Source organism: Typopeltis vanoorti, chromosome 18, assembly GCF_054136105.1.
Source record: "Typopeltis vanoorti isolate ZY-2024b chromosome 18, IOZ_Tvanoo_1.0, whole genome shotgun sequence".
In the NCBI taxonomy this organism is placed as follows: Eukaryota; Metazoa; Arthropoda; class Arachnida; order Uropygi; family Thelyphonidae; genus Typopeltis; species Typopeltis vanoorti.
The window spans coordinates 3,149,270-3,176,815 of record NC_143566.1 but is presented as its reverse complement, the minus strand read 5'-3'; the positions used below and the strand labels follow the sequence as shown (position 1 = coordinate 3,176,815).

The 27,546-nt window shown below is 36.3% G+C and overlaps 1 protein-coding gene across 1 annotated transcript in view; it reads right to left on the bottom strand.

Moving 5' to 3' along the window:
* Positions 1 to 27,546, bottom strand: part of ACC (acetyl-CoA carboxylase) — a 1,393,224-nt gene that overhangs the window by 517,147 nt on the left and 848,531 nt on the right. Inside the window, exon 35 of the mRNA XM_090408519.1 lies at positions 17,100 to 17,189. Coding sequence (XP_090264645.1) covers positions 17,100 to 17,189 — 90 coding nt within the window. The remainder of the gene's footprint in view (positions 1 to 17,099; positions 17,190 to 27,546) is intronic.

Below are 27,546 nucleotides of genomic sequence, written 5' to 3'. Positions count from 1 at the left end.
AACAGTGTTCAAACCAATTTTCATTTATTGTTCTGACTGCTGGGTGAGAAATAAAAGAGTTGATTAAAAACTACAGATATGAGAAAACTGAATGAATAGTTAGCATCAATGGCAGAATCATAATAAAAATGAAGATACTGGAAAGAAACTTGATATTGTGCATTCAAGAATGAGTGTGAGAACATAGCTAATCTCAGGTGGTCATCTGAACAGATTGGGAAAAGTACAAGTGATGCCAGCATGGAAATAAAAAATCCACAGGGAGATGAAGATGGATTCAAGGTGTGATTGATGTAGTTATAAGTGCTTTAAAACACTACAACTTAAAATTTGACACTATTGTAGTCTTGCCAAATCGATTGATTTAGAGGAAACCTGTCGATGGTAATTCAGTATTAAACTTTTTGTATAATACTATCACAGTATCTTCAACACATCTCAAGGGTGCATATCAGGTAATTAATAACGATATATATTTGGAACAAGTTTTTTTAAAATAACATAAGCACTTCTTTCTTTATATATATTATTATAATTATCATCAGCCATCCATGGTCAGTTTAGTTTGATGTGTATGAGTGTGATGAGCTATGGGTCAGAACACCCACTAACCCATAGCTCATCACACTATCCCTTAAATTATTATTAACATTTGACCATCTGTAGAGTCCAAAAAAATTCATCACAGGAGGTCAAAACTCTCTCATGCAAAAGATCATTGAACCATGCCTTAAACTGATTCACAATTTCTGAAATTACTACATTATCCAGCAATTCATTTCACTCACCAATCACTGTCCATACAAAGAACCTGCTTCTAAATCCCATGTTTACACCCTCCTTATAGAGCTTCCAGGAATGGACTGTTGTCATACCCACTATCTCCCACTCCACTAAAAAATCTCCTTCGCATTAATTTGGTAACAACCTCATCAACTTACTTCTCAATCATATCCACTCTCCTTTAATTCACAGGGCTCTGCAAGTTAAATTCCCTCAAACTCTCTGCTTATTCTGACATTCTACAGACATGATGCTGACGTAGTAAACCATCTCTGGATCCTCTCCAAAACATCTTCATCACCTTGACAACATGACCAAATCAGTATGTAGTGATCTGCACACAGCCTGATCAAAACCTTATACAAGGGAACCATACCCTCTTTACTTCTGCATATAAACCTCCTACTCATCACTGCCAAATCTGTTGTGATGTTCTTAAAAGTTTAGCAATGCAACTCCTAAACTTCAAGTTTCTGTACACCATTACTCCCAGATCTATCATCACCTCCACCCCTTCAAAAATTCCTTATTAATTGTATACTGTGCATTATAACCTTGTCTACCAAATTTCAAGATCTTGCTTTGCAACATTAAACTGATAGCTCCATTCACATAGTCTACTGAAATCCTCCTACAAGGCTACAACATCTGCTTTACTCATAGTTCTTCTGCAAACTGCTGCATATTTCTAGTTAAGTCAGTCCCAGTGTCATTAACATACAAATAAAGTATAAATGGTCCCAAAAACAGATCAAAAAACAAAAACAAGACTTGTCCTGGATTTATTTAGGAGTATAACATCATCTGCATAAAGTAAAGAGCTGAGATTAACATTTCCAATTTTGATATCAGGTTTAATACTGATTTTCTACATAACGTGATCCATATAGATGATGATAACAGTGGATATAATGTACACCCTTGTCACACACCTGACTTAACATCAAACCATCGTTATGTACCTCTTTCGATTCTAACTACTGATTTACAACTAAAATAGAGACTATGTATTGCTTGATATAATGTCCCATTTAAATCATATAACTGGAGCTTTTTGAACAGTTTTTCTTTTGGTACCTTGTCATATGCCTTTTCCAGATATACAAAACTCAAATACAGATCCTTATTATATTCTCATGATTTCTCAATTATTTGTTTTAAAGTGAAAATCTGATCCTGACAGCCTCAATTTGGCCTGAATCCAGCTTGTTCTTCACCAAGCTTCTTAATATACTTAATTATTCCAAGAATAACTTATCTCAATCTGGAGCTCTTCTTACACACGTCCGCCATGCTTGACTCACGAGCCGCCACTATTTATACAAATATAAATAGTGGGGGCTCGTGAGTCAAGCTTCTCTTAAACAATCCTTCTCAACTGTTTCTCAAGTATACTTGAGAAACAGTTGAGAAGGATTGTTTAAGAGAAGCTTGACTCACGAGCCCCCACTATTTATATTTGTATAAATAGTGGCGGCTCGTGAGTCAAGCATGGCGGACGTGTGTAAGAAGAGCTCCAGATTGAGATAAGTTATTCTTGGAATAATTAAGTATATATGAGTATTTGTTTGAGTAAGAACTGTTGTAAAAGTTGCGCTACCAGTATTATTAGTGCGTAGGATTTTTTTTTGTCTAAACTTTATTACGAATTCGTTATTATTAGACCTTAGAGAAGTAACCAGCAAAGGAAACATGGCGGCTTTGTCATTCCATGACTTTAACTAAGACTTCAGTTGTTTCATTAAGTGTGAGGTGTGCTATATGTATTCTTTCGATTACATAAATGATTTGTGGATGTTTAGGGCGGATGAGGGGAGGGTGTGCGAAGTGTGACCTGAACGAGGAATTGATGAATGCTAATATGAAATTGATGACAAAAAGTGTTAGTAGTGAGAATGTCACAGGGAAAATGCGAGCACTTTCGAAAGAGAAGTATGGTGTGAAAGAGAGGCGAAAGAATGTTAAAAAATCAGTAAAAAAGAAAACAAGTGATTTGAAAACAATAACAGATGTTAAGAAGGATGAAAGTGAGGCAAGAGTGGTGGAAGGAAATGAAATTTAGAGAACGAATGAAAGAGGAAATGGTGTGAGGCAGGAATCAAAAGTGGAAAAAATTGAAAGAATGAATGATAGCAAAAGTTGGATGCATGTTGGACCGAAAGTACGGAAACACAAAAGGATGAATGAGAGTGAAAGTGAGAAGAGGGGGGGGGGTCGAGAGTTAGAAAATTAGAAAGATTGAATGATAGAGAGAATGTGACGTGAGATTCGGAAGTTGAATTGGATTGGACGAGGAAAGAGATGAAATGGATGCGGAATGAAATTAAGAAAATTTGGGTTAAAAACTATTAAAGCAAATCATGATGGCACGAAAGAGTTAACGAAAGATGAGCGAGTGGTGTTGTATTGCGACTCCATTATTAAAGGTGTGCTGGATGATAGGATGCACAAGATATGTTTTCCAGACAGTAAAATGAGTAGAGTGATTGAGGCATTGGACATGAGGAGGGAGCGAGCAAAGGAGTTGATGGTTTAAATAGGTACGAATGATTTGGCACAAGACAAAGAGTATGTCAGAATGGATATCAGGAGGCTGCTTAGAAGGCTAAAAGAGAATAGTTTGATAGGAAGGGTAGTCAGCGTGTTGTCTAGGTATGACTGTGGTGAAATAAGGTGGAGAGCAATGATTATGAATGATATGCTGTGTGAAATGTGTAAGGAGATGGGAGTACAGTTTGTTAATGTGTGGAACGAGTTTGAAGAACAATGTGAACTTATGGGAGCGATGGACTGCATGTGAGTGTTTATAGTGTGAATCGCTTGGAGAGATTGCTGCTGGAAGGTAGAGAAGTGAGTAGAGAGAGAGAAAATGAATCAGATAAAGCGGGAAGTGATGTGGAAGAGCAGGAGAGTAAGAGGAGAGATTGAAGAGGTGGGTATGAATGGGGAAGTGAGTAGTATGACTATAGAAAATGAGATAATGGGTGTGCAAGAGGAACAGGAAAACGGGGAGGCTCAGGGTGAACAAGGGTACATGCGTTAGGAAGGTGATTGTGGATTCTTTCGATATGTAGCAAGCAAAAGAAAGAATGATTATGGAAGGATGACATTGATTTGAGAAAATGGTATAAAGACAGCTGTTGCGGAATGTGTGGTGGAGATGCTTAATGAGCAGGTCATACAAGTCTTTCAATCTTGTGACTATGGGGAGGAGAGACTGACTGTAAGAGCAAGAGGTGTATGGGGAGTTGAGTAAACTAGATGTTAATAAGGCTGTGGGACTTGATAATATATCAACACGTGTTCTGAAGGAATGTGCCAGGAAGCTGACGCTGGCCTTGACATATTTTTTTCAATACGAGTCTTGCACTGGATCAAGTTCCTAAGGAGGGAAAGGAGGGCAAGATTATGCCACTTCATAAAGGAGGTGATGGAATTCAAACATCAAACTATAGGCCTATCTGTGTGTCAAGTGTTGTGGTTAAGTTGTTGGAGAAGCTTGTGAGAACTAGGATCCAGAGTTGGGTTGACAACAATGGTATTATCTTTGATGGACAGCAAGGATTTGCTAAAGGGAGGTCATGTTTTAGTAATCTACTTACTTATTACAATAAAATGACTGCTTCCTTGGACAGAGGAGAAGGATGCACAGTAATATACAGTGGTATCTCACTAATCCGAACTAATAAAAATGATGCTTGTTCAGATTAGCGAATTTTCCCCCAAGAGAGACAACAATAATTAGCGTTTAAGACAAAAATAATCAGATTCTAATGGTACATCAATTTAATTCTGTAAATAAATTAAGTAACTGATGGGAAAAAAATCTACTGTACTGTAATGTAGAACTTAAAAAATAATACAGTACACAAGTTTATTTTATAAAATATTTAATTTGTATGTACATGTATTGTTGAGAATTCTGATTTAATAAAATTGCATAGTTCAGTACATAACTTAATTTGCATAAAAATATCACTTTCTTGTACACAACACACAAAAAAAGCTTTTTTATTTCTTTGTAAAAAAAGTCACTGATTTTCTTTTGGTTCTTCGAAGCTAAACTTTTTTCAAATGCTTCTTTTTGGAGCTGCATTAGCAATAAAATTTTGTGGAATGGCATATCGTTTTGCTTAGCCCATTCTATACACATATTAAAACTGTCAACTGCCTCTTCATGTTTTACTTTTTTTTTCTTCAAGTCCTTTATCGTAATCATCATCTTCTAATTCATTCTGTAGCATAATATTTTAATTTCAGCATCTGATTTGATTTTGAATTCACTTTCGGTTCTACTTGTAACCCATTCCGTAACATCTGTTTGTGAAATTTCAACATCCGGATTTATATTTTTAACCAAATTATGCACGTTTTGATGAATGCCGACAATAAAGTATGTAGAGTACAGTATAAAAAAAGAAAAACGTGAAACACAATAAATCAAAATAGGCCTACAGTATAACTGTACAATCGACAGTATGAAAAAAAATACTGTACTGTAATAATAATAGTTAAAATAATAATTATTAAATAAAAATACTATTACACAAAATAATAATACGTAATAAATAAAACTTTTTTCCTTTAAAACCACAGTTCGGATTACTGGAGGGTTCGGACTAAAGAGATTCGGATTAGCAAGATACTGCTGTACTTGGATTTCGCAAAGCCTTTTGATAGAGTACTTCATGATAATTTGACAGTCAAACTAGAGCAGATGGGGTTGGATATTAGATTAGTGCATTAGAATGGAGACTGCTATCTGATAGGTATCAACAAGTTGTGTATGGGGGAGTGATATCCAGGAAAAGGAAAGTCACTACTGGAGTGCCTCAGGGATCGGTTTTAGGGCCATTACTGTTTAACTTCTATATTAATGATATTGGTGAGGATTTGGATGGAGATATTCAGTTGTTTGCAGATGATCCAAAGTTGGGATCATCTGCAAACAACTGAATGTAAGTTGTCATCGGTTGTTCCATGAAGAGTAGTGAAGATGTTGTGGCCTTACAAGAAGACTTGAATAAACTGAGTGATTAGGCACAGAAATGGGGATGTGAATTCAATGTTGCAAAATGTGTAAGGTTTTAAAATTTTGAAAACATAGATGGGATACAGAATTTATGCTTGGTGAGGATAAATTGTTGGAGGTGGAGGAAATAAAAGATCTGGGGGTGATAGTGGATAAGGATCTGAAATTTAGGGGACACATAGCCAAAATTGTAAAGACAACACAAAGGCTTCTGGGAATGATGTGGAGGACACTGATGTGTAGAAGTAGGGAGATTCTTGTTCTGTTGTATAAGGCTTTGATTAAGCCACACATGAACTATTGTGCCCAGATTTGGTCACCTGATTTTCAGAAGGATGAAGAGATGTTGGAAAGGGTCCAAAGGCGACTGACTAAGGTAGTTTCTGACCTCTGGAATGTCAAGTATGAGGAAAGATTGAGAAGATGTAATTTGCAGAGTCTGGTGGACAGGAGGAAAAGGGGAGATATGATAGAGACCTACAAGTTGGAAAGGGGTTGTTATAGGATCAATGCTGGTGAAGTTCTACAGAAAATAATGGGAGATCGGGGGAGAACCAGAGATCATTCCCCTTGAAATTGTATAAAGAGGGTGTGTGAGTGGGGGAGTGAGAGGCAGGTTTTTTTTATGCAGAGTTGTAAATGATTGGAATGCCTTGCCTGATAGTGTGGTGTCTGCAAGGAGTTTGAGTGTGTTCAAGACACAATATGATGAGCTGCGTGTGTGATAAAAGGACCTCTCAGACGATACTTTGACTCCATGAAGTCTTGGAGTAATAATAATAATAAATCTTACCAGAAAGGAGAGAAATTCATCTATAATTGTCACTTTCATTTTTATTCCCTTTTTTTTATAGATGAGTACTATGAGCACTCTACTCTAATTATATGGAATTAGAGTAGATCTCTGACCAAGCCTTCTGAATTATGCAGTATAGTCACTGTAAAATTTTATACCTTCATATTTTAGCATTTCTGGTAGAATATCATCTACTCCAGCTGTCTTCCCACATTTCAGATTTGTGATAGCTGTTTTCAACTTCAAGTATACATATATATTCCAGATGGCATTCCTGTTGAATGCTTTCTACCACCCTGTTAACATGTCACTGGTTGTTTCATTTAGCAATCTTTCAAAGTAATTACTCCATACAACAAGAATATCTTTATCTTCAGTTTTCATGTCCCTTTATCATCTTTAATTCCTTTTACACTACTCTCTCCTCCATTTCTGTACATTTCCAACAGCTTTCAGAATATTCTACCACCTTCCTGACATTTATTTTCTATGTTCTTACCAATGTCTTCCCATGACATCTGTTTAGCTAATTTTGTATGATGCGTTCCTTTCTTACAATTTTCTCTGTATTCCCTAAGAGAATAAGCTGATTTACTTGCTAGGAACTTACAATGCTGTCTTCTTTTCCGTTACTGACTCTTTAACTTCCTGAGTCCACAATGGAGTTATGACTTTTCTATCCTTGCAGACAACAACACTACATGCCTCTCTGGCTGAATCAATCAATGTTTTCTTCAGGGCTTGCCATGGAACATCAAAACTATATCTGTCTTATCAAACCACAGAAATCTGGCCTTGCACAACACGGAATTGAAAACTCAACCCATAGGATCCATTGGAAGAAGACTATACTTCTACATAGATCTTTATATACACATTAACCTTTATATAAAGAAAGGTGCTGAAGCTCTACATCATACACCTAATTTGAACCATAATGACGTTCTTACTATCTCTAAAGTCTGGGAAATTGTCATCCTAAATTGTGTAAAATAATATTTAGTTATGTTATGTCATTTTAATGTAATTTTTTAAAAAAAATACAGATATATTTTAATTTAATTCTACTGCACACACATAGAGGTATTCCAGTGCAAGCATGCGCCCTAACTGCATGTAATGTACTAGTATTGTTTGAATTAACTGTACTGAAGATGTCCTATGATACTTAGGATGAAATATTTACTTATTATAAATCTTACTAGTGTGGTTATGTGTGTATGTTTAGTCATGAATGCTTCACAAGTTTCATTAATACAACAACGTCTTTCATTTTTTCTTCAATAATGTTTACATATTTTAAGTCTACAGTTCACATCTGAGAGCTGCTCAGCTTTTATTCACTTTAAAACTTCCTTACATGTTCTTCTTTTCAATGTGAAATTCAGATTTACCCTGGTCAACACTAAATGGTGATCACTTCCTATTTCAAATCCTCTGTAAACATTTGTCATGTTTACAGATGATTTGTCATGAACCAATGGGAAAGCATCAATAACATGGTCAATGAGAATTTCTTAGTCCTTGCATCTTCTCTACATGTGAATTGTGCACATTTCAATGTTTGAACATGGTATTAGTAATAACCAGTCCATGTCCTGAGCAGAAATCTAGCAGATACTTGCTGTTATAATTGGCTTTACTTTTTTTTTTTCAAATTTTCCTAAAACATTCTTATATGTCTTGTAATCATTTCCTACTCTGCTATTTAGATCTCCAATATGGAACAACTTTTCCTTTTTCAGTGTGTCAGCCACCTTCTCAAATACCTCACTAAATTCCCCCACTTCTTCCTTAGTAATAGAACCTTCTGTGGGACCATAAGCACAAATAAGTCTCATTGTCCAGTTCCCAATTCTGATATTAGCCCACACCATTCTATTTCACACTACCTGACTTTTGAGAAGATTATTCACATATTTAGTGTTTAATAGGTGGATGAAATGGTTGCACTAATTGCGTCTGTGCACCCAGAGATTGTCGGAATAAGAGAGACATGGTTAGATGAGGATGACATCCTGACAGGAATAGAGATGGAAAGGTATGATGTGTTTCGTGAGGATAGAAGGGGTAAAAAAGGAGGGGGAGTGCTATTGATGATAGAGAAAGAGTTATGTCCATACAAGGTAGAGATGCAAGAGGGAAATGGGGCCAGTGGTTTTGAGGCAGTATGGTATGAGATAGAGGTGAATAGAATCAAATACTTGGTGGGATGTTGTTATAGACCTGGTAATGTGGATGGTGGTGATAGTGAAATGTATAGTCAAATAAGCCAAGCAAATAAGAAAAGGGTGATCATTATGGGTGATTTAATAATGGCAATATAGACTGGAATGAAGAGATAGCAACTGGAAGCAAAGAAAATGAGTTTCTTGAGTTTTTGAGGGATAACTACCTCAGACAGTATGTAACAGAGGGCACAAGAGGATTAAGGGCCTTGGATTTGGTCATCTCATCGGAGGATGTAATTATCAATGAGGTATCAAATCATCCACCAATTGGTGAAAGTGACCATGAGGTGATTACTTGGGTGGTTGCCAGCAGTGCAAGGACCCCAGTGAAAAAAGGGTATATGTGGAACTACAAGGGGGGGTGATTATGAAGAACTCAGGAGACAGCTTGCAGGTGTAGCATGGAATGAGGAGTTAGCTGGAAAAGAGATCAATGTAGCTTGGGGGATTTTCAAAAAATATTTAGTAGATGCAAGGTCTAAATGTATACCATGGGTGAGAAGGTTAAATAAGGTAGGTGTGAGATGGATGAATAAAGAGATTAAGCATGCAATACGGAGAAAAAGGGCATTGTGGAGGCAGCATAAGAGAAGTGGAAGTAACCAATTTCATGAGGTCTACAAAGACCAGGCAAGGAGGGTGACTTGGTTGGTGAGAGTAGCTAAAGAGAGGTATGAACAGCAGTTAGCTAATGAAGCCAAAAAGAATCCTAGGGAGTTCTTTCGATATGCAGCCAGCAAAAGAAAGAATGATTACGGAAGGATGACATTGATTGGAGGAAATGGTATAAAGAAAGCTGTTGCAGAATGTGTGGTGGAGATACTTAATGAGCAGTTCATAAAGATCTTTCAATCTTGTGAATGTGACTTCATGGAGAGATCAAGAGCAGTTGATGATGGGGAGGAGAGACTGACTGTAAGTGAGCAAGAGGTGTTTGGGGAGTTGAGTAAACTAGATGTAAATAAGGCTGTGGTACTTGATAATATATCACCACGTATTCTGAAGGAATGTGCCAGAGAGTTGGCACCTGCCTTGACATTATTTAATACGAGTCTTGCACTTGGTCAAGTCCATAAAGAGTGGAAGGAGGGCAAGATTGTGCCACTACATAAAGGAGGTGATCGAACTCAAGCATCAAACTATAGGCCTATCTGTGTGTCAGGTGTTGTGGTTAAGTTGTTGGGGAAGCTTGTGAGAACTAGGATCCAGAGTTGGGTTGAAAACAATGGTATATTCTTTGATGGACAGCATGGATTTGCTAAAGGGAGGTCGTGTTTTAGTAATCTACTTACTTATTACAATAAAGTGACTGCTTCCTTGGACAGTGGAGAAGGATACACAGTAATATACTTGTATTTGTAGATTTAGGGACTCAAAAACACACGTGTTGAACAGATTATTTTATTAATTACAAATAAAATAAAACTTGACGTTTCGACCTCTATATCGAGGTCATCATCGGAAGAATACAACTGTATACAGAACCAAGCTACATGCTCATGCTTTCTATATCAGTAAACTAAATCTACGTAGTTAATAAATCTTTTTTCTAGCCTCACCTCTAGTGATAGAAAGGAAAAACAAAAATAAAGAAAGAAAGAAAGAAAATTATATTAAAAAAAAAAAAAAAAATTATATATATATTATAAATAGATAAATGCAACTACAATAAACTGCTAGAGTCCTCATTTATTAATATTCTGGATAGTTACAAAATGATTTCTTTCAGTTGCTATTGAATTTTCTAAACACTTCACCAGGTCATCAGGTTGTCTTCTTGTAGTGGGAATTTTTCTAATGCTAGTTTAGGATGTTATACAGGTTGTAGATGGGTCCTCCACATTCTTGAAATGGTGAGGTCATCATTTTTGTTGAGATTTGGGTTGTGTTTGAGCATTTCACAAGACTTTAAATTTTCTCTCAAACCAGGTTTTGGTGCGGTGTAGGGACTTGGTATTTTCCCAGTCAATTCTATGGTATGTTTGAAGTGCATGGTCAGAAAGGCCTGTTTTACCGAAGTGGAGGTATTTAATGTGTCATTTGTGTTCGTCTTGTCTGATTGGGATAGTTCGCCCTGTTTCTCCTATGTATGGTATGTTACATGTGCAATGTATTTTGTATACCCCTGGGTGTGCTAAGGGGTGGAAGAGGATCTTTAGAGGAACTGAGTAGGTGTCTTAGCTTATTTGGGGGTTTAAAGGTGGTTTTAATGTTGTATTTGTGAAATGTTTCTGTCTATTTTTTCTGAAATGCCTCTAACATAAGGAATGGCAATGGCATTCTTGAAATCTTTTTTGTTCTTACTGGTATTTTTATGGAGGATCTTGTGAATAGTTTTTTTATTGTATCCATTTTTGATAAATGTTTGGTTGATGATTTTTTATTCTTGGTTTAGAGCCTGTTCATTCGAACAAATAGTTAAGGCTCTGTGTTTAAGGGTGCTTATGACACCTAATTTTTGTGTTGGGTGGTGGTAAGAATTTTTGTGTATGTATTGGCCTGTGTGTGTAGGTTTGCGGTAAACTGAGAAGGAGAGACAGCCAGAGGGAAGACGTGTGACAAGTGTGTCTAGGAAAGGAAGAGAGTCGTTTTTTTCCATTTCAATGGTGAATTGGATACGTTTGTGTTGTTTGTTTAGGTGGCTAAGGAATGTATTTAGAGCTTCGCGGCCGTGGGGCCAAATGGCGAAAATATCATCGACGTATCTGAGCCAAATTTTGGGCTTTAGACATGCTGTCTCTAGAGCACGTTGCTCAAAGTCTTCCATATAAAAGTTAGCTATTGGGGGAGAAAGTGGTGAGCCCATGGCTGTACCTTCTTTTTGAAGGTAAAAATTGTTTTGCCATACGAAATATCCGGAGCGGAGTACGTGGGCAAAAAGGGCCGTGATGTCATGTGGAAATATGTTCTGTAGTAGCAAGATCGTGTCATTGATTGGGATATTGGTGAAAAGGGAAGTTATGTCAAAGCTGACTAATAAATCTTGGTCGGTGAGTGAAATGTTTTTGATTTTACTGATGAAATGTTGTGTATTTTTTATGTATAGGAAGGGGACTGACCTACCAATTCCTTGAGTGTGGGAGCTAATTTTTTTGCTAAGAGATAATTTGGGCTGTCAATTCCTTCAACGATCGGGCGAAGTGGTGTGCCAGGTTTGTGTATTTTTGGCAGGCCATAAATTCTGGGTGCACGGACATACTGAGATATTAATTTTTTTGTCGTTTCTTCGGGCCATGTGTGGACGGATTTGATTAATTCAGTTGTTTTCTTTTTGTTACGTTTTGTGGGGTTGTAGTTAACCTTTTGGTAGGTGTTATGGTCCGATATTAACTGGTTCATTTTTTCAATGTATGTCGTACGGTCTAACAGGATGGTGGAATTGCCTTTATCGGCTTTCGTTATTATAATATCCTGGTTATTTTTTAAGGATTTAAGGGCTAGATTTTCGGTTTTGTTTATGTTGGTGTTTAGTTTTTTGTTAGAATTTAGTATACACGATGTTTCCATTCGTATTTTATCAGCCAGAATGGTGGGGAGGGATCGTAAACCTCTCTTGATATGATACACGATATCAAGCTTGTTTACTGACCTCGGAGCAATGGCGTAGTTCAAACCTTTCTTTAGCAGCGAGAGTTCACCTTCTGTGAGAATGTGGTTTGATAGGTTGATAACTGAGCATTGATCCGATGGTGGTTGGTGGCTCCTAACATTGTTTGTGGGCGATTGGTTGCTCCTTATGAAGTCGGTTTGTGGTTGGCTGTTCCTTTCGTAATGGCGTCTTGATGATCTTGTGCTTTTCTGTTGTTGTAGGGCTTGAAATTTCATTATTAGTTTTTCTTTATTTTTCAGTAGTGACTGCTTGGCCGAGTAGTCAGTGATTCTATCTAGAATCTCCCAAATTTCTGGAATAACGTAGTCAGATAATTCAAATTTAAGTTGTAGAACTTTGTTTTGGGTGGATGCTAGATTTTTACGTGCCTCGTGGATTTGTTCTCATAATAAGGCTTTTTCCAAACGGGCATAAATACGGAGCGCTTTGGTGGATTTAAACTTCTTTAGTTTAATGCAGTTATTATGTTGCTGTCTCTACATCTTTTCAAAAAGGCTACCTTTTTGCCCACGTACTCCGCTCCGGATATTTCGTATGGCAAAACAATTTTTACCTTCAAAAAGAAGGTACAGCCATGGGCTCACCACTTTCTCCCCCAATAGCTAACTTTTATATGGAAGACTTTGAGCAACGTGCTCTAGAGACAGCATGTCTAAAGCCCAAAATTTGGCTCAGATACGTCGATGATATTTTCGCCATTTGGCCCCATGGCCGCGAAGCTCTAAATACATTCCTTAGCCACCTAAACAAACAACACAAACGTATCCAATTCACCATTGAAATGGAAAAAAACGACTCTCTTCCTTTACTAGACACACTTGTCACACGTTTTCCCTCTGGCTGTCTCTCCTTCTCAGTTTACCGCAAACCTACACATTCAGGCCAATACATACACAAAAATTCTTACCACCACCCAACACAAAAATTAGGTGTCATAAGCACCCTTAAACACAGAGCCTTAACTATTTGTTCGAATGAACAGGCTCTAAACCAAGAATACAAAATCATCAACCAAACCTTTATCAAAAATGGATACAATAAAAAAACTATTCACAAGATCCTCTATAAAGATACCAGTAAGAACAAAAAAGATTTCAAGAATACCATTGCCATTCCTTATGTTAGAGGCATTTCAGAAAAAATAGACAGAGCACTTTGCAAATACAACATTAAAACCACCTTTAAACCCCCAAATAAGCTAAGACACCTACTCAGTTCCTCTAAAGATCCTCTTCCACACCTAGCACACCCAGGGGTATACAAAATACACTGCACATGTAACATACCATACATAGGGGAAACAGGGCGAACTATCCCAATCAGACAAGACGAACACAAACGACACATTAAATACCTCCACTTCGGTAAAACAGGCCTTTCTGACCATGCACTCCAAACATACCATAGAATTGACTGGAAAAATACCAAGTCCCTACACCGCACCAAAACCTGGTTTGAGAGAAAATTTAAAGTGTCTTGTGAAATGCTCAAACACAACCCAAATCTCAACAAAAATGATGGCCTCACCATTTCAAGAATGTGGAGGACCCATCTACAACCTGTATAACATCCTAAACTAGCATTAGAAAAATTCCCACTACAAGAAGACAACCTGGTGACCTGGTGAAGTGTTTAGAACATTCAATAGCAACTGAAAGAAATCATTTTGTAACTATCCAGAATATTAATAAATGAGGACTCTAACAGTTTATTGTAGTTGCATTTATCTATTTATAATATATATATATAATTTTTTATTTTTTTTTTATTTTTTATATAATTTTATTTCTTTCTTTCTTTATTTTTGTTTTTCCTTTCTATCACTAGAGGTGAGGCTAGAAAAAAGATTTATTAACTACGTAGATTTAGTTTACTGATATAGAAAGCATGAGCATGTAGCTTGGTTCTGTATACAGTTGTATTCTTCCGATGATGACCTCGATATAGAGGTCGAAACATCAAGTTTTATTTTATTTGTAATTAATAAAATAATCTGTTCAACACGTGTGTTTTTGAGTCCCTAAATCTACAAATATGAGTGCTGATCACCGTGTAACCCTAAAAGAAAGTAATATACTTGGATTTCACAAAAGCTTTTGATAGAGTACCTCATGATAAGTTGACAGTCAAACTAGAGCAGATGGGGTTGGATATTAGATTAGTGCATTGGATTGGAGACTGGCTATCTGATAGGTATCAACAAGTTGTGTATGGGGGTGTAATATCCAGGAAAAGGAAAGTCACTAGCGGAGTACCTCAGGGATCTGTTTTAGGGCCATTACTATTTAACTTGTATATTAATGATATTGGCGAAGATTTGGATGGAGATATTCAGTTGTTTGCAGATGATGTAAAGTTGGGACGAACCATAAAGAATAGTGAAGATGTTGTGGCCTTGCAAGAAGACTTGAATAAATTGAGTGATTGGGCAAGCAAATGGGGAAGTGAGTTCAATGTTGCAAATTGTAAGGTTTTAAAATTTGGAAAACAAAGATGGGATGCAGAATTTATACTTGTTGAGAATATATTGTTGGAAGTAGAGGAAATAAGAGATCTGGGGGTGATAGTGGATAAGGATCTAAAATTTAGGGGACACATCGGCAAAATTGTGAAGACAACACAAAGACTTCTGGGAATGATGTGGAGGACACTGACGTGTAGAAGTAGAGAGATTCTTGTTCATTGTATAAGGCTTTGATTAGGCCACACATGGACTATTGTGCCCAGATTTGGTCACCTGGTTTTCAGAAGGATGAAGAGATGTTGGAAATGGTCCAAAGGCGACTGACTAAGGTAGTTTCTGACCTCTGGAATGTCAAGTATGAGGAAAGATTGAAAAGATGTAATTTGCAGAGTCTAGTGGAGAGAAGGAAGAGGGGAGATATGATAGAGACCTACAAGTTGGTAAGGGGTTGTTATAGGATCAATGGTGGAGAAGTTCTACAGAGAATAGTGGGAGATCAGGGGAGAACCAGAGGTCATCCCTGGAAACTGTATAAAGAGGGTGTGAGTAGGGGAGTTAGAGGCAGGTTTTTTTCGTGCAGAGTTGTGAGTGATTGGAATGCCTTGCCTGGGAGTGTGGTGTCTGCAAGGAGTTTGAATGTGTTTAAGATGCGGTATGATGAGATGTGTGTGAGATAAAAGGACCTCCTAGATGAGTCTTTGACTCCATGAGGTCTTGTTTAATAATAATAATAATAATAATAATAATAATATTATGGTGATTCCTTTTCCCAGATTGTTATTGCCTGAATATTAAATCTTGTATTTGTTGCTTACAAAGATCTCACCTGGTTTTGTCTTTTTCATTTCAGTAATAAATATTATCTCAATCTGGTGCTTATCCAATTCTGCTAGTTCCATTTCTTTTCCACTGATGCTTCTTATGTTGATGGTGCCAATATTGATCATTGCTGATTTTGAGTTGGGGGGTAGCCAACTTTTTGCTGATTGCCCTAGTTCCCTGAAGAAAACAACGGGGACCTTGTTCAACTGGGCAACACTCCAGCTGGCATGAAATTCTGTCATGTTGTACCATCATTTTACATTGTGGTATAAGTCAATAATAATACAATTTGTAGGCTAACCAAATTGCCAGCTCATCCTTGTTCGTTCAGTATCTAGGTAGATATCCAACAGGATGCACCACAAGAAGGTGAAGACTGGTAATCAAGTCAAAAGGCTTGCTTCGTTCTCCACATTTACAAAAAGGCAATGTGGAGGTCTCCTCTCAGTTATCCAGCCTTGACCCTTAAGCAACCCCTTGCATAGAATTATGTGGAAACAAAGAAATCTACAGTGCTATTCATTGCAAATCTTATAAGACAGATGGACTGCTTGACTTGAGAAGTCAGGCTGAATTAGTTGAATTAATTCACAAAAAATTCAAAGAAATAGCATTTTAAGACTGACTCCAAATTGCATTCAACATCAATGCCAAAATTGTATATTAATTCTTTTGACCATCAGATTTTGAACTGTTTGAGTAATTTTTTGGTATTAACTGATTGTCAGTACCAGTGTGCAATGAAGATTCTTTGTTTTTCTGAAGGTGTTGTTTTTGAATTTGGCAAAATAAATAGTTTAATAAATATCATATTAATTTTATTCTTGTGGTGCATGTTTATTTTTGATATGAATATTTTCTATCTGTTCATAGTAGGCTAAGTTTCAGTTTAGAAAGCACTTGTGGACATATCAAAGAATAACTTGTCCTTATGAAAACAGAAAGGGCTGCATGCTGGTTTGCTATATGGTTTAAAAGAGACAAAGATTTTATTCATCCACTTTGGCTATTTTTTTTTTTTAAGATAAATCCTGGATATATATGGAATGGGAATAACTCTATTGTAATTTTTTAGAAAAATTGAGGGAGAAGGAGGACATGCAATATGTTATCAATTACAAAAGATTGTAACAAGTGGATAAAAAATTATGCCTTAGAAAATTGTGTTTATGTCAAGAGCACAATAACAATGAACAGCTCTGAATTTTGTGTCAGATTTCTTTTTTTTAAACTGCTGGACTGGGTGAAATTGTTACAGCTTATGAATCTTCCAGTAAAACCTACAAAATTAGTAGTAGAAAATAAAAATAATCTGAGAAAACAACAACAACTAATTAATACAGACAGCAAATCACACTTACTTGGGGATGTGTGAAAGCCACTTCAAGTTCATCCATTGCTTCAAGCAGAAGTCTCTCCCCTTCATTTTGTAAGTATTCATATGATGCCTCCTGTAAAATTTTAACAGATCAAGTTGTTGTTATCTCTAATTATTGCATGATAATTTAGATGGATTTCAAAGGTTCATTATGGAAGGCCCAGCTTATCCACTATTGTATCTATCCTCGAATGCCTTTACCAAAATTATTCAGTCACGGCAATTTATTCCACTCATTCACCACTCTTCAAGTAAGAAATTTACTCTTTCAAACCTTGCTAACCACAATTTTGTTAGGCAATGATTCTTAAACTGTGGGATGAAACCCTCAGAGGGGTCATTAAAAACATTCTAGGGATCACAGCAAACATTGATAAATGTGAAATAAATCAATATTATTATCACCATCATACGGGTACCACCATGGAGTCTGAAGTCTCATCGCAGGAGACCCAATCTATCCTACCTCTCCTTGAACCCAATAACAGACAAAGCATTCACAACTGACTCTGGCAACCCATTTCACTCATTCACAACTCTCCAAGCAAAAAATCTAGTCCTCACACCCCGACTGACACCACCTTTATTGAATTTCCAGGGTTGATCCCTTGTTCTGGTTCCTATAGCCAAGTGCTCAAACATTTCATCTGCATCTATCCTATAACATCCTTTAAACAACTTAAATGTTTGTATCATATCCCCTCTTTTTCTCCTATCAACCAACTTCTGCAATCCACACAGCTTCAATCTAGCCTCATAGGGAACATTCCACAGGCCACTCGCCTCTGAATCCTCTCCAGTGCCTCCTCATCCCAAAGAAACCCAGGGAACCAAACTTGAGCACAGTAATCCTGATGTGGGCATATCAAGGCATTATAAAGAGGAATAACAACTTCCTTATCTCTACTTGTTAATGTGTTCGTCAATAGCCAAGTAACCTTATGGGCTACTTTAGCAATATGTCCTCCAAACTTTAACTCTCTGTCTACCACCACCACCACCCCTAAATCTCTAGCTTCATCTATTTCTTGGAGTACAATGCCATCAATGTGATATACAGCTTGAAATCTATTTATCCCAAAATGCATAACATTACATTTCTCGCCATTAAACTGACATCCATTAACTTTTGCCCATTCTGACACCCTATTTAAATCGTACTGCAAGCTCTCCACATCTCGTTAATTAACTATTACTCTATCTCATTGTGCATCAGCAAACAATTGAGTATTTCCTTTCAGGTTATTTCCTATATCATTTATGTACAAATTAAACCTGAATGGTCCCAGTGCTGAGCCTTGTAGCACACCACTAGTCACCTGTTTTTGCCTTGATTCGGCCCCCTCCACATACCACTTTTTGATATATGTTTAGCAGCCATCTTCTTATCCACTTAACCAGTGTCATATTCATCCCCATTTGTTCTAATTTGTGTAACAGAGTTCCATGTGGTATTTATCAAATGCCTTTGCAAAATCATCATGTAGCCATTTTCTTTATCCAACTCAGCTGTTACTCTATTATAAAAACAGTTAGTAAATTACTAAGGCATGCCTGACCCTTCACAAAGCAGCCATGCTGATCCTTATACAGTATCAGATTTTATCTACCCATTCTTGAATTATCTTTTCACCAATTTTTCTACTACTTTTATCACCATGCCTGAGATACTGATTGGTTTGTAATTTGCTACTTCCGTCTTAGAACCTCCTTATGCAAAGGAATTATTTTGCTCTCTTTCCACTTCCTTGGAACTGTACTAGAGCTGAGATTTAAATTAAAGAGCCTAGTCAAAAGCATTGAGATTCTGCAATATCCTAAGACCCTCCATTTCATCCACCTCTGCTCCTACATTAGTGTCTGTCATATAGGTTAAAGCAGTAACCTCCCTTGGATGATATATCCTTGCTTTTAAAATAGAAGTATTGATTTTTTATTCACTGTAGCATTTCATTCTACCTTTTCTAATTTTCTTATTTTTGTCTGTACGTGTAAATTTTAAACTATAAAAAATGGATTATATACTATTAAATATCACTATAAGTGTGCATATTTTGCAATAAATATGCTCATTATTTGTATTTATCATTTTATTAAAAACTGACAATAGAGTATAAAAAACTTAACTTTTCTGTCTTATCTTATAAAAAGGAACCGTTTTCTCTCAATATTATTTTTATTAGTTGTTTGACATGTAGAAACCTATCAAGAAACTTCTGCAACCCACAAACTCTGAATTTATTCATATAAGAAACATTCCATAGAACATTCACCATCTCGGTCATGTTTCAGGATCCTGTACATCACTTCCTTCCCACAGAAGCTCAGATAATTAGATTTATAATAATAAACCTTAAAATTAGATATATAATAATAATAATAAATGTCAGAAAAGAAGAAAACATAAACCTATCAAAACTAAAAGATAGATCAAGCAGAAGTCAACTTTTAGAACAAATGTGCTTGAAATTAAAATCCTCCATCTTCCAGAACAGCAAAAAATACTGGGAAGAAAAGAAACAGTGTTATCAATTGCAAAAGACACTCTTGGTACCAAACCCAAAATAAGCAAACAGTGGATAACCCAAGAAATTGTAGCTACAATAGAAGAGAAATGAGAGGCCAAGATACTTGTAAACCAACAAAACGATGAAGAGAATAGAGAAAAATACAGAGCACTAAAAAATAAAGTTGATAACCTATGCAAAAAAGCCAAAGAAAAAGCTAAGAAATGCCAAGAAGCATACCACCAAAACAACCTAAAAGTCTTCCATGACACTATAAGAGAAATTACAAGGAATTCTCAGCAAAAGCAGTAACAATGATAAACAACAAGATGACCGAAACCGGGAATATTGAAGATATAAGAAAAATCTGGTAAAACCATTTTAAGACTATCTTTCACCAAGGAAACAAGACTACAATGCCAACAATCACCAAGAAGAGAATGATGATGATCCAAATGAACTGCTTACAGAAATAAACCATCTGAAAGCTTCTTTCGAAGTTAATGGATATTCCAAGAAAATCATTAACAAATTCCTTCTTAATCCTCCTAGACATCACTCAGAAGAAACAAATAGATTCAAAAGCAATATATCTATTCCTTACATAAGTGCTGTTTCACATAAATTAGCAAAAGTTCTAAAAAAATACAATATCAGAACCTTGTTCACTCCACTTCCAAAGATCCGTTCCTTAATTAGCCACCCAAAACCTTGTCGTCATCAACTCAAATACCCTGGCGTATATAAAATATTATGTGACTGCGATATTCCTTATTTCGGGCAGACAGACAAATCTGTCGAAATGCGTATGGAAGAACACATGAGAGACATTACTTACAAGAGACAGCGAGCAAGTGCATTATCAAGTCATATCCTTTTCTCGGCTAATCCTAATGATGATAACCAAAGTCACAAAGTCTGCTGGGAAAAATCTACAAACATCTTCCGTTGCAGTGACGAAATAGAGAGAAAAATTGTGGAATCGAGAGAAATCATCTTCAATCCTGTTCATCTAAATAACAACTTAAGCTACAACCTCCCAGATAGTCATTCAGCTGTAATCATGTACTGGCGTTCATGTGATGCAGCAAGCACGCACTCTCCCAACAATGCAACAAATGAAAGAACAGCTTCAAATACAACTACAACGTATAATAGATTTAGTTTAATCCTTTATCCCAGTGAGAGCAAACAAAGTTTGCGCCTGAAAATATCTTCAGGACTAAATATAGTGTTGTACTATCTTATCCAGTAAGTAGTGCAACACCAAGGCAACTCGTGGCAAAGGTGGAGCAAGCTACCAGGCACTTCTAACCCAGTATCTCCCATAATGCAAAACACATTTCCTATGTGGATATGTATACTGTTATGCATTAAAGGGATTGGCCATCTACCCAGACTAGTTTCGACCTTTATTGAGGTCTCTTCAGTGGGAGCCAGGCCCAGAGCTGGAGATACCAGGCAGAAGCAGTAGCAAGTCATCTGTGCCTATGGGAGTTGCCAAAAGGTTTATCACCTTTTTTAAAAATTACTCTGGATTTAGAGAAAGATGTTGAAAATTTATTTATCACTAGGTTAGACTATAATAGATTTAGTTTAATCCTTTATCCCAGTGAGAGCAAACAAAGTTTGCGCCTGAAAATATCTTCAGGACTAAATATAGTGTTGTACTATCTTATCCAGTAAGTAGTGCAACACCAAGGCAACTCGTGGCAAAGGTGGAGCAAGCTACCAGGCACTTCTAACCCAGTATCTCCCATAATGCAAAACACATTTCCTATGTGGATATGTATACTGTTATGCATTAAAGGGATTGGCCATCTACCCAGACTAGTTTCGACCTTTATTGAGGTCTCTTCAGTGGGAGCCAGGCCCAGAGCTGGTAGCTTGCTCCACCTTTGCCACGAGTTGCCTTGGTGTTGCACTACTTACTGGATAAGATAGTACAACACTATATTTAGTCCTGAAGATATTTTCAGGCGCAAACTTTGTTTGCTCTCACTGGGATAAAGGATTAAACTAAATCTATTATAGTCTAACCTAGTGATAAATAAATTTTCAACATCTTTCTCTAAATCCAGAGTAATTTTTAAAAAAGGTGATAAACCTTTTGGCAACTCCCATAGGCACAGATGACTTGCTACTGCTTCTGCCTGGTATCTCCAGCTCTGGGCCTGGCTCCCACTGAAGAGACCTCAATAAAGGTCGAAACTAGTCTGGGTAGATGGCCAATCCCTTTAATGCATAACAGTATACATATCCACATAGGAAATGTGTTTTGCATTATGGGAGATACTGGGTTAGAAGTGCCTGGTAGCTTGCTCCACCTTTGCCACGAGTTGCCTTGGTGTTGCACTACTTACTGGATAAGATAGTACAACACTATATTTAGTCCTGAAGATATTTTCAGGCGCAAACGTTGTTTGCTCTCACTGGGATAAAGGATTAAACTAAATCTATTATAGTCTAACCTAGTGATAAATAAATTTTCAACAACTACAACGTTTTCATGCTAATTATGTATAAAGACTGTCTATGTTGTTCATAGTCTTTTAACCCTCAATGTTTAGTGTTTTTTCTTTTATAATGTCACCTGAAGAAGGCTGTTACAGGCCGAAACTAGTAGTGTGTTTATATTAAAACCTTTTTAATTAAATCTCGGTTCTAGTCATTCAATTTTTTCATAAAACTATGTATGTCAACCGAGTCAATGATCATTCTGTCATATATATATATATATATATATATATATCAGTGGTGTCGCGAGATCATTTCGGTTGGGTGTGCTATCATGTTTTCCAGGAAGGGTGGGGACCATGGAAACAAATAATTACATCAATAAATTTTTATAATTACTGATTTCATTAAATAATTACATCAAATAAATGTCTTTTAGCTTTTTTTTTAATGCAATTATTTGTCGATGTAAACTATAAATACATTATTTTGATTTTGCATTTTAATGATCTTTAATTCTTGGGGGGGGGGGGTATTCAGAATGCATAGTTTTAATTAATTAATCCTAAATTAAATTATTTCAGTTTAAAAGCAAAAAAAATCATAAAACTACCAAGTAAATTAATATTAAATTACCTACACTTGCCTTTTAAAAATTTATTTTTTTGTTTAAATTTGTTTCACTATAAATTTACAATTCACACTTCACTCTGTAACTTACTAGACAGAGGGCAAACTAACTGGTCACTGTTCACCAATCAGAAAAAGATGAACCAAAAACAGGAACAAGTGTTTTATTACTGCAATAAAACACATGTTCTATGGCTATCCCGCAATAGGTCAACCCATAATAAAATTTAAAATTTTAAGACAGACAAAGCATTCTCAGGGTTGTAAGATTACATATCTCAATCAATTTTACGATTATAATTTGTGGAATTTTTTAATCGATCCCAGGGGAAGTGTCCTCCTCCCCCCACAGACACCCATGACCATGGGATTGTATTTTATCGATATATGAAAGTTTTGAGAAGGCATAGCGCATCAGCATTCATCATAATTGGTCTAATGCAATTAATTGCAGGTAACTTTGAATACTTCTGCATAGAGTTGGGGAACAATCTGTTTTTTGATTGATTAGAAAACAACAATGAAGGAGAATGCCATATTTGGTTGGTATATTTGAAATACTCAAAGATGAAAATATGTGAACCATCATTTATAAGACATGTGAGAACAGGAAGGAATAAGTGTGAGTAGAAACACTTTCATTAATGGTAAACAAATAATTAATAATTATCATTTGTGATATGTGTGTCCTATAAGTTGCTTGGTAGAGTGAATAGCACGATCCTATAAATTCTAAACATGAATAAGTGAATTTATGATGGCATAATTAAAAAAAAAAAAAAAATTATGAGAGAGAGAGAGAAAGTATTGCAGGAATAAATATGGTTTGATGGAGCAGCAAATCATCTTGTAAAATTTGTTGCACATGTTATGTGCATTTCTCTGGTTTGTGTATATTTTGCTCCATTTTCCAAGAATTTTATTTTGTTTACTGAGACTCAGTATACATAACATCCGAGCATTATCAGAATTATCCATACTGAATCCTAATTCATTAGTTTTTTTTTTTTTTTTTTTTTTTTTTTTAGTATTAGCGGTTTTCTGTCTTATTAATTTCACATGTTTTTATTCAGGAATAGATATTTTTTACTGTGTGTTGTTTCCGAAGACTAGAATAAAAATGTCTCTATACCATTATAAAACTTTGCAAACTCAACAGATGCTATACTGCACAAGCAAAAGAAAAAACAATTAGCATTTTTCTTTTTCTCCCAACATCCAATTTCAAATTTTCAGTTCCAGAAAACATGTGTAACAGCTGTTTGTAATAAAGCCATCGGATATAGTAATTTCTCAACTGATGACAACATTCAACTGGATTGGATGACACAATAACCAATCACAGCCGCTAGGTGCTGAGTGAGCTCCATATTTAAGCTCACCTGGTCACGCCTTCTCAGTGGTTTAGAAATAATACAACACTAAGAATTTGACACGCTGCAACCCTCTTTACATCTTTTCGAATGGCTCAAAGGTGTATGCATTTTGAAAGCACACCCGGGCTATTAATGTGAATGTGACGCAATGTTTACGTGCCAAAAAGTGCCTTCTTCATGAAGCACTAATACTTTATTATCCTCGTGAAGAGGACAATGAAGTATTAGTACAGTATACTGTGTTCAATTTTAGGAATCGCGTGAAGTCTGCAAACAACTGGGTGAGTCTTTAATGGGAATAAATGCAAAAATATAATATCGGTGATAATGATATTTCGGGGATGAGAACCGCACACCTAGCACACTGGGAATATTCATCCCTGATATATATCTATATCTATATATATCTATATCTATATATATAGATATAGATATAGATATATATTCTTGTCTATTCTTTTCTTTATTCATGTTATGGTGAACATTATTAAATTATTTATTATATTTCTGCTGAACCTCCTTATTATTCACAATTCTTCCAATTATTCACAGCTCACCATGCAAAAAATTCTCACTAACTTGATTACAACCTCCTTATACAGCTTCCAGAGATGACCTCTTGTTCTCTCTCAGCATCTCCCCACCATTTCATGAAAAACTTCTCCACCCATATCAAATAACATAACAGTGAATGTTATGTTATTTGTGCCTTAAACACATTCAAATTCTTTGCAGATAACACACTCAAACAATGCATTCCAATCACAACTCTCCATGCAAAAATCTTGCTTCTCACTCCCTTGATCACACCACTCTTATACAGCTTTCAGCAATGACTACTTGTTCTACTCTGATCTCCCACCATTTTATGATAAACCTCTTCAATGTTAATCCTGTAACAAACCCTTACTAACTTGTATGTCTTTATCATATCACTCATCTTTCTTCTTACCACTAGACTCTGCAAAATGCATTATTCAACCTCTCTTCATAATAATCATTCCAGAGATCAGAACCTATTTTAGTCAATTGCCTCCGGACCCTCTCCAACATTTCTTCATTCTTTTGAAAACCAGGTGACCAAATCTGTGCACAGTAGTCCATATGTGGCCTAATCAGGACTTTATACAATGGAACCAGAATCTCCTTACTTCTAAAAATCAGTGTCCTCCACATAGTTACCAAAATTTGTCCTGTTTTCCCTCAACATTTTGGCAATATGTGCTCTAAATTTTAGATGATTATCCACCATCACCACACGATTTATTTCCTCTGCCTCCAACAACATATTCCCACAAAGAGCAAATTCTACATTCCAACTTTGTTTTCCAAATTTTTAAAACCTTACAATTCACAACATAAAGCTAGTATCCCCACTCCTGTTCTCATTCACTCAATCTATTCAGGTCTTCTTGTAAGGCCACAACATGTGCTCTAATCCTCATAGTTCGTTCCACCTTTCTTCATCTGCAAACACTATGAGAGCTGTTTGAAAAGTATAGTAAAAAAAAAATAAGTTAAACACATTTTTTTTGGAAAAAATCAACCTTTATTTCTTAACATAGTCTCCAATGAGGTCTACACATTTGGTCCAGCAAGTTTCCAATTTTTTCATCCCATCTAAAAAGTAGGATTTGTCAAATTGTGCAAAATAGTCATAGACAGCCTCAATGACATCCTCGTTCAAAGAAACTTTTTTCCCAACGAGCCAAATTTTTAAGTTTGGAAAGAAGAAGTTGTCACACAGAGCAAAGACTAGAGAATACGGTGGATGTGGAACAAATTCGAACCTCAATTCATGCAATTTTGCCATTTTGATGGCTGATGTGTGGGACGGTGCATTGTCTTGATGAAAGACAATGCACCGTCCCACTTGGCCATTTTTTTATTAAGTTCTTCTTTTAAATGGTCTAACAATGATGCACAATAGACTCCTGTTATTGTCTTACCTTTTCCAAATAGTCTATCATGATAATTCCCTGGGAATTCCAAAAAACAGTAGACATCACCTTCCCAGCTGACAAAATGGCCCTAGCTTTTTTTTTACAGTGTGCTTTCACTGGGCATTGTCCATTGTTTTTACTGATGCTTGGACTCAGGTGTGTAGTGTTGGATCCAAGTTTTGTCTAGTCACAAATCTATGCAAAAAATCCTGCAAATTGCAATTAAACATCGCCAAACACTGCATTGAAATGCCTTTACGCATGCATTTTTGATCGACAGTCAACAATCACTGCACCCATTGTGCTCGCACACAGCTTTTTCATGTGCAATTTTTCATATACTCATTCAGTTGAGATGCCTACAATCTGAGCAATCTCACGCAATTTCACTCGCCGTTCTATCATAACAATACCATGGATTTTGTCACTCATTTCCTTCGTAGTGACCTAAGTCTGGCGGCTGGAGCATGCTTCATCTTCGATGAACTTACGACCATGTTTAAACTCATTTATCCAAAAATAAATAGTCTTTAATGCTGGTGCAGAGTCCCAAGATAGCCACACAGATCTCAGCTTTGATCTGTGTGGCTGTCCACTTCTTCAAATAAAAGTGTTTTATCACTGCACGAAACTCGTTTTTCTCCATTTTTATGAAAAATGTGAAAATGGTCATTTTAATGTTTGCCAAACAAGAACTACGCATTGCACGTGGCTAAAAGTTTGCCAGAGGTCATGAAAAAGATGATATTTGTCGACACTGGTATGAATGAATGAACTGTGTCACAGTCTACTGGAAATTTACCAAACTTTTCAAACAACCCTCATATATTCTCTTTCAAATCTTTTCCAGTATCACTAACATAAGGTTAAACCACAATGGCCCTAAACAGACCTCTGAGGCACATCAATAATGTTTTTTGTTCTGGGATATTGTTCTCAGATACACAACTTGTTGATACCTATCAGACAGTTAATTTCCAATCCAATGCACACAAGTCTAATATCCAACTCGATCTGCTCTAGTATGACTATCAACTTATCATGCAGTAATCTATCAAAGCCTTTGCAAAAATCTAAGTATACTACTGTGTATCCCTCTCCTTTGTTCAATGAAGCCATCGCCTTGTTGTAATAATTAATTAGATTACTAAAACATGACCTCCCTTTAGTAAAACCATACTGTCTATCAAAGATAATACCATTGTTTTCAACTCAATTCTGTATCCTAGTTCTAACTACCTTCTCCAATAAAGAGTTTTGTCACGTCCCTTGTGAAGCGGCACGCTTGCCCTTCTTCCACTCCTGGAACTTGACCTAGTGCAAAACTCATATCATAAAAATATATCAAGGCAGATGCCAACTCCCTGGCACATTCCTTGAAAATACGTGGCGATATATTATCAAGTCCCACAGCCTTATTAACATCAAGTTTGCTCAATTCCCCAAATACCTATTGCTCACTTACAGTCAGTCTCTCCTCCTCCTCATGAACTGCTCTCAAACTCTCCATGATGTCA